General features: G+C 37.2%; 1 protein-coding gene across 2 annotated transcripts in view; it reads right to left on the reverse strand.

Annotated features, from left to right (window-relative positions):
* The window catches only part of LOC145786691 (uncharacterized), a 34,209-nt gene extending 21,530 nt beyond the window's left edge, over positions 1–12,679 (reverse strand). For both annotated transcript variants that reach the window (XM_082598407.1, XM_082598406.1), the window contains exons 1-17: positions 12,547–12,679; positions 10,854–11,124; positions 9,937–10,086; positions 9,392–9,572; positions 8,311–8,406; positions 7,989–8,125; positions 7,697–7,816; positions 5,664–5,836; positions 5,343–5,427; positions 4,601–4,709; positions 3,836–3,943; positions 3,192–3,377; positions 2,297–2,493; positions 1,838–1,948; positions 1,342–1,515; positions 753–874; positions 403–634 (exon numbers count right to left, since the gene is read on the reverse strand). In XM_082598407.1, coding sequence (XP_082454533.1) covers positions 403–634; positions 753–874; positions 1,342–1,515; positions 1,838–1,948; positions 2,297–2,493; positions 3,192–3,377; positions 3,836–3,943; positions 4,601–4,709; positions 5,343–5,427; positions 5,664–5,836; positions 7,697–7,816; positions 7,989–8,125; positions 8,311–8,406; positions 9,392–9,572; positions 9,937–10,086; positions 10,854–11,124; positions 12,547–12,608 — 2,514 coding nt within the window. In that variant the 5' untranslated portion in view covers positions 12,609–12,679. The remainder of the gene's footprint in view (positions 1–402; positions 635–752; positions 875–1,341; positions 1,516–1,837; positions 1,949–2,296; positions 2,494–3,191; positions 3,378–3,835; positions 3,944–4,600; positions 4,710–5,342; positions 5,428–5,663; positions 5,837–7,696; positions 7,817–7,988; positions 8,126–8,310; positions 8,407–9,391; positions 9,573–9,936; positions 10,087–10,853; positions 11,125–12,546) is intronic.
* Positions 12,680–13,236: the final 557 nt, after the last annotated feature.

Here is a 13,236-nt window from a genome sequence, read left to right on the forward strand (position 1 = left end):
ATGTGTAAAACTGATGGATAACAAGGGAATAGAGAAAATGATACTGTTCCGTTGGCAATCTGATTCAGTGGTTCTCAATCAGAAGGCATTTGGCTCAGTGAGGAAGGAATTTTTAATTTTTAGGAGGAAATTTATTCCAGGGAGACAAAGCTGTGACAAGTTTTCATTACTTGTTTATCTAAAGCATAAAAAAACAGCAAACGTCTAGACTCTACAGTGTAGAGTCTACACTGTAGCTTACGGCTTTCACAAACAAGCTGCTTTTAGTGCAGTGACTGACATTATAAAAGAATCTGTTGATTCCGTTAGGTACACGCAATACAAAGTAATTTAAAGTCACACAATAAAAACAGCTTCCTCAACAAGCTACAGCCAGAGTATATCATGAAATAAAAACTTTACATGTTCACTTTGTTGACTTCGTTTCCCAAGGCGGGGTGAGGGTTGGGGGGCATTTTGCTCCCATTGTGAGATCAGCTGGTTTGATAAAGCGCTGATTCTATTGCTCGCCCGTTGGTGGACAGTCGCTTTAGAAGAGCCACACTCGTCCAACTGTTGCTGCTTTGGTCTCAACTTCACGTTCGTTCCAGCGATTTCGATGCTTTCCATTTCTGGTGGGACGACTTTGGGTGCGCTGGAAGTGTTTGAACACGTGATCAGTTATTTCCAAACAACCAAATAAGGACACGGTGCTAGAGCAATCTTGTTTGCTGTGTTACTTCATTTACTACCAGCAGCGGCTATTGCCTTACTTGGCTGTTTCGTGGTCTTCTGATTCCGGCAAAGCGGCTAAAACCGGTTGAGACGAATCAAGATCTCCTTTCTTTTTGAAAATACCAGCTTTCTTCTTTTTACCGTGGTCATCATGCTTGCTCTGTCACAAGCAAAATAAATTTACACTTCACTAAAAAAGTCAACAATGAAACGTGCGAGAAGGACTAATCAATATAGTAACTGTGACAAATATGCAGCTGTGTCCGTGGGCAAGGATAATTGTCTTACCTTATTGAGTGTTCTACATGTGATAGCGCTCAAGTGGTTGAGCAAATATGTACTCAACTAATCACTCTTGTTTACTTGAGGATGCAATGCATTGCGGTCGGCAACTTCTCGTCTTACCACAGCTTGGTTACAAAGCAAGCATTGTTTTAAATTTGAACAATTTCTGATGTACCGGTAGACTGCTACAAATTAAGATCGGAAGACTTATGATGCAGCTATAATGCAATATGTCTGATAAAGCTGCATATGGCATCGAGCTTGAAACTTTTGACCATCTGACACTCCACACAAAAGAAGCGCAAATAAAAGTTGTTTTTATGTATAACTGAAGAACAATACCTGCACAGCTCGACGTTTAATACGTTGATGAATGCGAGTAAGCAACCCAACTGGAGAGGTCAGGCTCACACCATGAGACCTATGGAGTTCATCCGCATCCTCCTGCATGCTGACATTTTCCGCGGTAGCTGGAGGAAGTCCGGATGGGGTTTCATGTTTGAACATCTCATAAAACTGAAGATTCAAAGATGAAAGACAAAACGATGTTTAAGATTTTACTCTCTTGATAAAGTTTTGCTTCAACGCTTTTTCATGAATTGAATTTATATCAAAACAAGTTGAAAAACAGTGATTGTAACAACACCCACAGAAATAAACAGTTTTTTTCTGTATCATTTCACTTTTAACATAGCCGTGACGTCACTACACATCAGTCTATAACTAAAAAAACAAAACGAAATGTTAAACAGAAACTACAACAAACAAAAACCGTTCATCGTTAAAGCAACACGACATATGTTGTGTTTATAAACAAAGCAAACGATAGTTCGCATACCTGAGAAATGTATGTCACCATGAGTAGTTTATCAACATGTTCGCACTCTAGCATTTCCTTTCCGGTCATAACTGGTGATATTCCAAGCTGCTTCTCCGCTATATCGAAAGCCTGCATGCAGTAGGATAACGAGTTATGCTGCAACATGGTCGCCAGTTCACCATTTTCAAACTCTACAATACAACAATCTTAAAGTTTAATTTCACTGCAATAAAAAAGCAGTGGTTCATATTTGGAGTCATAAAGTCGTAGTGACAACTTACGCAACTGCTGGTCAACAATCAGATGATCTCCTCGAGTAAGAAGGTAATCAGAGCGGCCATATTGCGTCATAAAAGATAGGCATTAGGCAATAAGCAAGAAAATAATGTCATGTGATTTTCGAACAGCCCCCAAAACAGTCTTGTAATTACCAAAGAGGTTGCACAGATTTGGCAACTCTACACTACCTGCACCTACCAATTGGTTGTTGTTTTCGATGTCGACAGAATTCAGCTCATTCCAATTTATGAGATCCGGTCTGAACCGGTGTATGAGTGCACACATGGCAAGGCCGCTTTTCCAAGAGGACGCCATGTTTATGATGTGAACGTCCTTGTAACCCTCTGTCATTCTCTGGCACCACGATTGCAGCTTACTTGATCGCACCATCGACACTGCAAAGTGCAAAAGATTTCAGTAGCTACTCATCACGCGTGTTATTTCATTCGAAATATGGATCAAAATCGCTGGTTGATGACCAGGAAAAAGCATCGTTGCTCTTAAAATTCAACTCTCAATTTTATCCACAATTTCAACACTAATTGTGAAGCAAGAAAGTAAAATATGAATATAGAATTGTAGTTTATGGCTTGTCAAACGGTACCTCGTTTGAAAGCGCTATTAAGAAAAATTAAATCCTATGCATTATTTAAAGCAGCAAACTACTGACATCAGCAAACCTGTAACAGTTGGACTGTTTATGACGCTATAGCATTTTTGCGTAACCGCCGCCACGGATTACGACACGTACAGCCACTAGTTTCTAGCGCAATACTTTAAAAAATGAGCAACTAGACAGCAACGTTGCCAGATGGTAAAAATACTATTAAAGAAAGGTTTGATAAGGCAGAGGTAGAAGAAACGGTAAGCCTTTTTCAGCAAAACCGCTGTCCTAATAAGTGAAGACCCTTTTTTAGAAAAGTAGCTCAGAGTGAGTTTAAAAAGAAAACATTACCTAAAAAAGCGATTATCACTTTTGGTGAGAGAAAATTTCAACAAAACTGGGGAAATTTTCGGGCGGGGCTGAGCGAATTCCCTGGTGTGCATCTGGCAACACTGCAGGCACTGTCTCAATGATTACAACTCATTTTACCTTTCCTAGTGAGAGAACTGCGTGTACGATTTGATTTTTCCGACTCCACTTCCACAGTAGAAGGAGGTTTCAACTTGTTTCTGCTGTCCAGTACATCTGGTATATCTCGATCAGCTAAGTAATATTCCTTTACGCGATTTTGTGACACACATGAAGTGTTGATATGCACGTAGCGAGTGCCAGGGTCTGAAAAAGGATCGACGTTCTTAGATGCAATGGAACTTACGACCAAACGTTATGCAACAATCGAGATGATTTTAGAAAACCGACTTTAATGAATTAGATTTATGTCACATGTCGTGTTCTTGTGCAACATTTGCGAGAGAAGGGCGGACTTCGGCACTCCTTTTCGAACTGGACATTTGCGATTACGTTTAGTTTACCATAAAAGACTTCATTGTACTGGTACCTCCAAATCGACCAAAAGTGACAACCTAACACTTTCAAAATTACTCTTCAAATGCACCTCTGTATAGGTAGACCTATGTTTTACAACTAATTTGGATATCACACCCAACAAAAAGTGACATCAGTGGTAAACTAAGTGAACTTTTCGTTAAAGATCGCACAAGTGGCATAACAAGTACGAACAGTCTTTAATAAAAACGATCGTTAAGCCAAAGCAGATAACAAAGAGACCTTACCAATTGTATAAGCTGATATATTTTTCACTGTGTTTTGTGGAGTAGTCTGATGCAGCACTCTGTAGACCGATTCTCTTTCAGCAAGAACTTCTAACTCCACCGAGATATCTGATAAATGGAACACAAATGTTACATTAGAATGTTAACGATTACCGTTTGAAAGAAAAAAATACCCGATGCATAATGTTCTGCTGTTAAATAGCAACTTCTGTGTAAACCTAGGAAACCTTACACAAGTACAATCCGTGTCATGATAGATCATTTGCAACCAAATACCGCGTTTCCTTTGAAAACATACGGCGATATCGTTACGTTCGATTACCGTCCAGTGACATTAATTTACCTCTTTCGTTTTTCAGGACTAACTTATGTGACAGAAGTAAAGAAAAAAAGGCTACGTCAAAGAGTTTCCTGAATAAAGCATATGATTCGCTTGACAATTGGCAAACCAATTGGTAAACCACATAAAACATTGGCACAGAACTGAAGCGAAAAGTTAAAGGTCGATTTTTTTTCTTCTACAAAAACGTAATTGAACGTCCCAGACAGCAACTCGACCTTTTTTAGATTGATTCAACGTCTGTAGACGTAAAAGACAAGTTTAAAAAAACGGTTGAATTGCTGTTTGGAGTGGGCGTCCACTCTCCACGTAGGCTAGATGCACAAAGTGGCAAAACCTTGATTGCTTTTGTCGGTTCAACATAAATTAAACAATAAAGCGGCAGCTGGGGAAACTTTTGCTTCAAAGATAGAATAGCGGCATACCAGAGGATAGGGCTTCCTTCCTTTTGATGGCCCATTGTCTCGTCATCCATACGGTATCGAAAGCAGCTAAGAAACCACGTGCGCAACCTGTCCCCATTGGCCAGAACGGCTGATAAAAAAGGAAGATCTATTAATTTACTGATTTTATACGATTTTACAACATTAAATGATAACCACATGAGTAATTAAGTAGACTATAGATTAGGTAGAGAATAAAATAGTCTCGTGTAGGCGGTTAGTACAAGGTATCAAATTAAGCGACGAATTCTGACGCCGACCTGCCTTTTAAATCGTCCAGGCTACTTTCAAACCGTTCGGTTCGTAAAATACTGCCTTAAGATAAAAAAAGAACATGTTTACCCATTCTCAATACTTTTTGTTTCCATTTAGCTGAACAGATGCGGGTTTGTTTATCACGTGACCACAAACAACATCAGCGTCAGATGACGATTTGCAACGTCATGAGATTCGACACAAAGACCAGTTTGGTAAAAATACCAAGATTTTTCTTTGAAACTTACAGGCGACCCAAAATAAAATCGTGACGTTCGAATGGCATGATTTTAAGCAAATTGTTGCTCTTAGTGTTTTAATTAAGCTGATATGTAGCCTACCGGTAACAGCCAAAGTTGTAAACAGAGGCGTGAAATAGAAAGAAAACAAATCAAACTGCAGCCACAGGTGAAAAAAACCTGCCAGCAGCTAAATTTTCGGCACTGAATTAAATTGTATCCTTTTTTACCTCGAGCAAGCTGTCTCCGACCAAACACGATAGCAGTTTGTGACCATTGACCTCACGAAATAACGCCGCGTTTTCAGCTGCATACCTAAAACGTGACACTGATTAGCAGAAACGAACAAAAAACTACATGACAGTACAGAGTGACAGAAGCGAGGATTTCATATTTAAACAAAAAAAATATTGTTGCTGATGGATACAGAGAATACACATTACACTCTCTATATAAAGTTATCAAACACTGTGTAAAAAGAGCAACACCAAATACGGAAGATAACTCTTTTCTTTTTGAAAACAAATAAAAGGCTATAAGCGACGACTGACATGCATGTGAAGTCAAATAAGGCGATGTCTGGCTGGCGGTGTTTGTTGATGGCGAACTCCAAGCTTGGTAGTTGATTGTGGGTGGAAAAGTCAGCAGCCTCACGCGCATACGTCATCATGGCTTCCATGTCGACATTGTCGTAGGACAGCAATTGTGACGTATCGTCGTAGTCCTGCGCAGACGGGGATTAATGATCAATCAAATCAGAAAAAAGGAATAGGTTAAAACCTTTTGTTGTCTCACTAAGGCGCGACAGAGTCTCATAATGAAGCTATCTGCCTTATGCGCTTGCACAAGAATAAATGAATGGAAGAACATGGTTGAATTTAGTATTCAACTCGCAAAAGCTGCTATTTTTACATTGTTTGAACGTCGCCATGCCATGTAGAAATGGCAGTCTTTGCAAGCTGGAGTTACGTAAATCAGTTCCACCCAAAGAAATACAAAATTCATTTTGCGTAGCCTATATAGTCGTACCGTATATCGCCAATATCTATAAAGTATTGTGAGCTATGCATTACAAAACTTATAAAAGTTTAGTCCCTTTATGAAAAGAAGTTCTAATTTCTGATGATTTACTAATCCTTTCATTGACAAAACTGTGCCAAGTGAGTAACATATGTCACATCCCTCGAAAGGTCAATGGTAACTGAATCAAATCAGCAAAGTTCGAAATTACCCATGCAAGCAATAACTTTATTAGTTTATTTTAAACGTTTATAGCATTTCAATATACATATCTAAGTGGACGTGAAAAGCAAACGAGTCGTAGACTGGGCTTGAGTCGTTGGGATTGCTTGAGGCGCAAATTTACCAAAGTTGACAGTCCAAGTCTAACCAAGCCTTTTGTACACAGAAGTACATGATGTACAAATCAATCAACTGAAATTACTTTTTTGTCTTGAAAGTATGACATGGGTCGTTTGCTTTCATCATTCCATGTATTGCCTACACACAATGAACTACATACAGTCACTCAAACAAAAGACTGACTACAGTGTTTCACTATCAAATCAACCTCGTTTGCTGGCAACAAAAAGAAGAAGAATAATAGTCGAAGACAATGACAAAACAAAGACTACACCGCTTCAAAATCCACATCAGGTAACGTAGCTCGGTGTCAGACAATTTTATCATTTTTTCTTATTGCCGCTCCATTGTAAAACTGAAGGTCATGTAACTGGCACGCGTATACAACCACAACAGACAGGTTGATACAAACCAGGGAGGGCAGAACAAAGCGATACACAACAAACACCACGTGTCATGTTACTATAAATGACAAGCTACGAAAACCGAAACAATGTAGTTTAACAAATCTAAATCGGATTAGTTAAGACCAAAGCAAGCATGAATGTGCCTAAATGTTGAACTAAACAAACAGAAGAATACATACTGAAATACCAGAGAGCAAATCAGTCGTTTTTTACCTTTATTCACGTTTAAAGACACTGAATCAATGTCCGAAAGAACTGAATCGACTGAACTGCTGTTTGGAAGACCACTCCACCCAGGGATGCAATTTGTGCACCGCAGTTGTTGCTTTGAAAAAACCAACTTACAAAAGCAATCAATGTTCAAAAAGTCACCTTTGATGCGACTGAGGAATATTCTCACAAAACACCTTGCCCGTTTAAGAAACTTCCTGTGATTTGTATGACTCAGGCAATATTTCCTTGACACATAACACAACTTTACAACGAGTAGTCGCCAGTCGGGTCAAAACCTCGCACGAAACCGCAACTATACCTTGCTCAATGCTCAAGGTAACTTAATTTAACAATCTGTTGGGCAACATTAAGCTTATATTTTTTACAAAGCAACTCAAAAGCAAGGGGATATAAAGCCTAAATTTAGTCTTTTCAGCACTTTGAAAATTAGTATTGAAGTTGAAGCTGATTCCTGATGCATGGGAAAGCTTCTGATTGGCAGCTCATGCTCTTACAATAAATAATACAAACATTTACTCGGTAGAGAATCAACAATGAAGCAAACACTTGCTCAATGAGAAGGAGTGATAAAATGGAATTACCTGCTTAAGAACTCCTTTTGCGACTAAGCTGTGCTTTTTGGCAGTCATAACAAAATAATGCGTTTCTCCTTTGTAATATACAATGTTTTCTAAGTCGATGCCCTTCTCTCGTTGCAAGTCCTAAAAGAAAACACGTTCATGAAAGTGATCATGCTTTTATAAAGAAAAATTAATGATCTTGTTAAAAAATACATCTGGTAATATCAGAATTAATTTATTGCAATAAAACATCTAGCTATAGTTTAAAACTGCTTTAACACTATCTTCACCACAAAAATATATAATAACGTACTTTAAAAAATTCCTGATTGAAGATATATGCCACTCCGCTGATTTCTTCAACCTTTGCTTCGGCTGTCGTGTTGCGATTTATAAAGTTAACAGTCAAACCAATCGCCAGCTTTCCTCGGAATTCTTTTCTTTTGAATCCTGAAATATGTCGTCTGCTGTTAGTAAAAAAACACAAAATTGTCGATCTGTTAACTGTACACGGCTGACCCGCAATTAATGTAGGGTTGAAAGTTGTGACTAGTAAATAGATAAATAAAATCTCAAGAATAAATTATAAATTTGAACAAACCTAATTGTTTTTCCCACTTTTACGTGGTGATTACCTTTAAGTGTGTTGCGTTTTCCATCGGCACCGACGACAACGTCGAACTGAAAGTTGGAGATAGGATGATTCAAAGGTTGCACGGCCGCTGTCCAGCCTGGAACAGCAATTAGATGACAAGTTTAAAAAAACTGTTTTTTTGTCATTCAGATGACAAACATTTGGCTGTTTTGCACTCAAAAATGCGCTATAAGTCTAAAAATTAGCGTTATCCAAGGCGCAGTCTCATAAGCGCACCACCATTTTAGTCTTAACTTACGCAGCCAGCTGTTCATGACAGCAGCTACGGTTATATCCAAAGCGCAATCTTCTCCTGTAGCACATAACATAAGGTACTGTATTACTGTAGTGTTTCAAATGTCATCAACTGAGTAGCAGCTATCGTTTCTCTGTTCAACAATTCCTCGTGCTTTTGGCTAGTCCGTCTCTAACTAGACTTCGGTCAACTGAAGCATAGACTGAACCATCTGCAAACTGCGTGAAGTGCTATTATCATTGAGCAGAGATGGGATGTTGCGCGGCGTGACACAACAGGATGGAGGCATTGCAGTATCAGTTTTCAGGAAATATCTGTTTAACGACTTTGGTTTAATCAATAAATCTTTACAACCATACACTAGATCAGTTAGCGCGTATACACTATACACATTACGTGTAAACGTACAACCCAGCATGTACGTATATCACTTCAGTCTATGAATAGCCAATACAGCGCAATAAACAGATTTCGCCTTCCTAGAATGTTTGACTGACTAAACGGCCATGAATACACCAATTTTTTTCAAGCTTAGAAACTTGTAAAAGCATTCAAGCGAAAATTCATATAAATTAACAAAATGGATCAAATTTGAGAGAAGTGTCACAGCAAATCAAACAAAAAATGCAGTGTATCAAATTCATCAAGCTGCTGCATTGAATCTTCGTGTAAAAGTAAAAACTAAATGACACAAATGTTGCATGGTGGTAAGAAAACTGCCTTAAAACACTTAATAAAGCTAAAAAACAGTTCATTAAATGCGAGATATTGAAAGTGAATCGCCAAGCAATTCACCAAAATATTATTATATAGTTTAAATGCTTACCTTTCACCCCGGAATCGATCACGTCTGAGGGAGGGATTAGGCCCTCAAACGAAACATTGACTATGACTTCCACACCAAGCATTAGCGATACTTTCAACAGAATTAATTGCAACTGGCGAATGGAAATATGATCAATTGCTCCAGCACAAAATCGGCCATACAGCTTCTTGGCTCCAAGTGTCTGAAATTAAACAATTTAAGTTAAAGAGCAATTTCAAAACCAAAATGTCCGTTCTTAAACAATAGATTTGTAGCTACCAAGTAATATGGCTTAAAAAATGAGCAGTTGAATTAACTGCAGTTCACCATTCTTGTTATAGAAAAAAACATAATAAAATTTCTCTTAAAAAGTACCCTTATACTTCTTGGTATAACAACATACCGTACTTTTTGTTACTACAACTCTAGTCTACACCAGAGAGTGTCAACACATAGTGCATGTACAAAAGTTTTTGTTAGCATTCGTACACATACAATAGGCTATATACTTTTTTTAGCAAAAAAAGAGCAAATTTTTTTTAAAATTCAGTAGTGTACCACTGTACCTTAAGATCAGTGATGAGGAATGGCCACAGATGTAGAACATTGTTTCGAGAAAAATTATCACGCTTTTCAACTACTACAACTTTGGTTCCAAGACAAGCCATATCAATTGCTGTTCTGAGCCCACAAGGTCCAGCTCCTATGATTACAACCTGAAACAACAAGAATGTTATGGCACAAATATTAAAATACTTTCAAAATATTAAAAAGTAGTTGTAATGATGTTTTCGGTATTCTAGTGTTGTATCAAAGGAAACCATTTATGAAACAGCGAGAAAAGACATGCAAAAATAAAGTTTTGCAAAAACCTTTTCAGAGTTAGGCTATATAATAATTATGCTGAAGGATTCAGTAATACAGTTTATTTATTGCACACAATGAACAAATGGATGAGAAGAATAGGCTAGTTTTATTCGGAATGACCCATTTCGGTGAGTCTGATTTGGTGAGTTCCCTATTCAGTGAGAGCCTTTTTCGGAGAGTTCCCTATTTGGTGATTTTTTTTTTAATTATCGGGTACCGTAGCCTAATTATCATTGCCGTTTGAGGATTAGGGTTTAGGGTCTTATTTCAACGTTTAGCGATATTAAAACGATGTAAAAGCGGCAATGATAATTAGGCTACAGTACCCGATAATTTTCAAAAAAAAATTCAAAAAATCACCGAATAGGGAACTCTCCAAAAAAGGCTCTTACCGAATCGGACTCACCAAATAGTAGCAGACCCAGTTTTGTTACCTGACCACAAACACAACAAAACATGCTTTCCCACAGATGATTAAACATGACTTTTTTATTACAGAATCACAATTTTGGGCTGCACCTGGCTGGTATTATTATGGAATGAAAATGCATTAAGGATAAACAAAACCATTGTTTCAATGACAAAGAATAAAGAAACCACTTCAGTGAAAAATTACCTTCATATCTGCACCAGCCCTTTGACCTAACTTGTGCTCTTTTGGTTTTTCAAAATATTCTTTTCCAAAAAAGCGTTTGTCTAACTTGCTCCATACTGATTGCGCTTTCCAGGAAGAAAGCTTTTTCTTTAGTCGAGGGTAAAATGAAATATGATCAGATGACAAAGATGATGATGATGATGATGGAGATGGTGGATACGACAAATCAATGATTTCACACAGATCCAAGAATGAAGAAAATGTCTGATGACAAGTTTGAGCTTGTAAAAATCTGCACAAAAACCAATAATTACTTTTATGAGTAACTTGCAAGAAAATAGGTTGATTCGACATCAAAGTAATTAAAACCTATTTGTGCACTATGAAGGATGAGACTTTTAATTGAACTTTGCTTTGCCAGTTAATAATTATGGTTCAAAAGTATTATTGTAAAGTGGTAACTTACTCATAGTCATGTAAGTCTAACAAATAGTTATTTTAAATGGAAACAAAACTGAAAACTATGGTAACGTGCATCATCGTTTTAGAAAGTTTACTTTTCTATTCTGAATTACAAAAAAATAAAACTACACATTTTGTAAACTTTGTTTCATGGCAAACAATGAGGCAGCTATAAATCAACCTGAAACTGCATTGAATAAGGTAACCACTTTACAAACTGCACGTTTCATATTTTATGAATTTGATGATCAAATTTCAAGCGAAATTCTAAACATCGGTTACTGTATGACTTAAAAAAGCATGTTAAATTTCAACAATTTACAAATAATGCAAACTAAAGCATTTGGTTTTAGTCTATTTAAATAAGGTAGCCTACTACTAAAAGGTAATGATAGCCTTTGTATGAAGTGTTGTGACAATGACTTGTGCATCAATGCATTACGGTACTGTATTAGTTGGCTAGGCTGAGTTATAAGCTTAAATAACTTTGTTCTGAATCCTTCATATGGTGCCCAGTTGAACAGATATTAGTATATTTGAAACTTTCATGCATGATAGATAAACCATATTGATTGATTGGCGTATTTTGTAATAAATTCAAAAAAGACAGAAGTAAAATGTCACTTCTAGCAAAAGAATCATACTAAAAATCGGAAAATAGTTAAATAAAGGTAACCTACACTGCATCTTACACAGCATGCTACTATGTGACTATAACAGTCAGAGGCAAGTATCCACTATTTGTCTAACAGATCAGAAACTGATTAGTTAACTTTCTTTGTACTACGTTATCAAGTCATAAAGATGATTCAAACTTAAGTTTATAAACAAAATTAAATGTTTAAGAAGCTGGATTGCAACTTCAACATCAAACTTTGGAGCTGGTGTACTAGTCTTCGTCCTGGCCATAAATGCTATTGACGTGAATATAGGTCAAAGACTTGAGTCAACAAAGACATATAGACTATAGAGTGAAATGAATAAACAGAAAAGCAAATGTGAAATATATTATATAGTTTCTCCTTATATTTTTGGTTGCTTCCAATGTTTTGACGTCGTGGTATGTTTGACCAGAGTGAAGACTTGTATACCAGCTTCCAAACTTTATGGTTTGTTAATGAAAAAGTTTTTTGATAAAAACAAAGCAAAAAGTTGACTGTTACACACTTACGCTGGTCAATAACCCACTAGATGATTTTTGGTTAATTTTTCAGTATAATAGCCGACAGAAAATATTATGATAATAACTTACTTGTTAAACAACTTATTTGGATCTGATGCATTGGCATGATTGACATGGTCTTCGTGTACCATTTTCTGGGAGATATGTTTATTAAGTTTTTTTAAAGAAGTATAAAGTAGGTGCACATCTTTAACATTTACAATACGCTGTAAAGTCTCCCACAATTTATATACATGTTCAATATAATAACAAATGATAAAAAGCTACAAAATAGAAAAATAATATCAATTTACAAATAAAATAACCTTGAATAAGTGCAGCACTCATGCATATATCTGTTACACCTTTTTTTGTCATAAATGACACACTTGCCATTTGTGAAAGGCAGAAATTGACTGGTCGTCTCGTCCGCCCCGATAGCTCAATTGGTTAGCGCGTCACTTCTGGAACAAAGGAGCTTCAAGATCAAGCAGCGCTGGTTCGACTCTCGGGGTGTGCACTTGAGCAACGCACGTTAAGGACTGCTCTCCATTCAGTGGCATCTAATGGATGGAATAGTTCCCCGGCAACAAGACTTCAACAATCAGAAACTTCACTCTGTCAATCTCGGTGACCGGGCCTGTGTCAGTGATTTAAAGCCTAGAGCTACAAGTATGCGAAACTGCCAGAATTAAGCTCGCAAGAAGCTTTCCCAGTCCGAGTGATAAAGATTCAATCAATCAATCTTAATGTCAGTGTGGAAACTTGAGCAACTTTTGC

The sequence above is a fragment of the Aplidium turbinatum genome, chromosome 17 (genome assembly GCF_918807975.1).
Source record: "Aplidium turbinatum chromosome 17, kaAplTurb1.1, whole genome shotgun sequence".
NCBI classification, from domain to species: domain Eukaryota; kingdom Metazoa; phylum Chordata; class Ascidiacea; order Aplousobranchia; family Polyclinidae; genus Aplidium; species Aplidium turbinatum.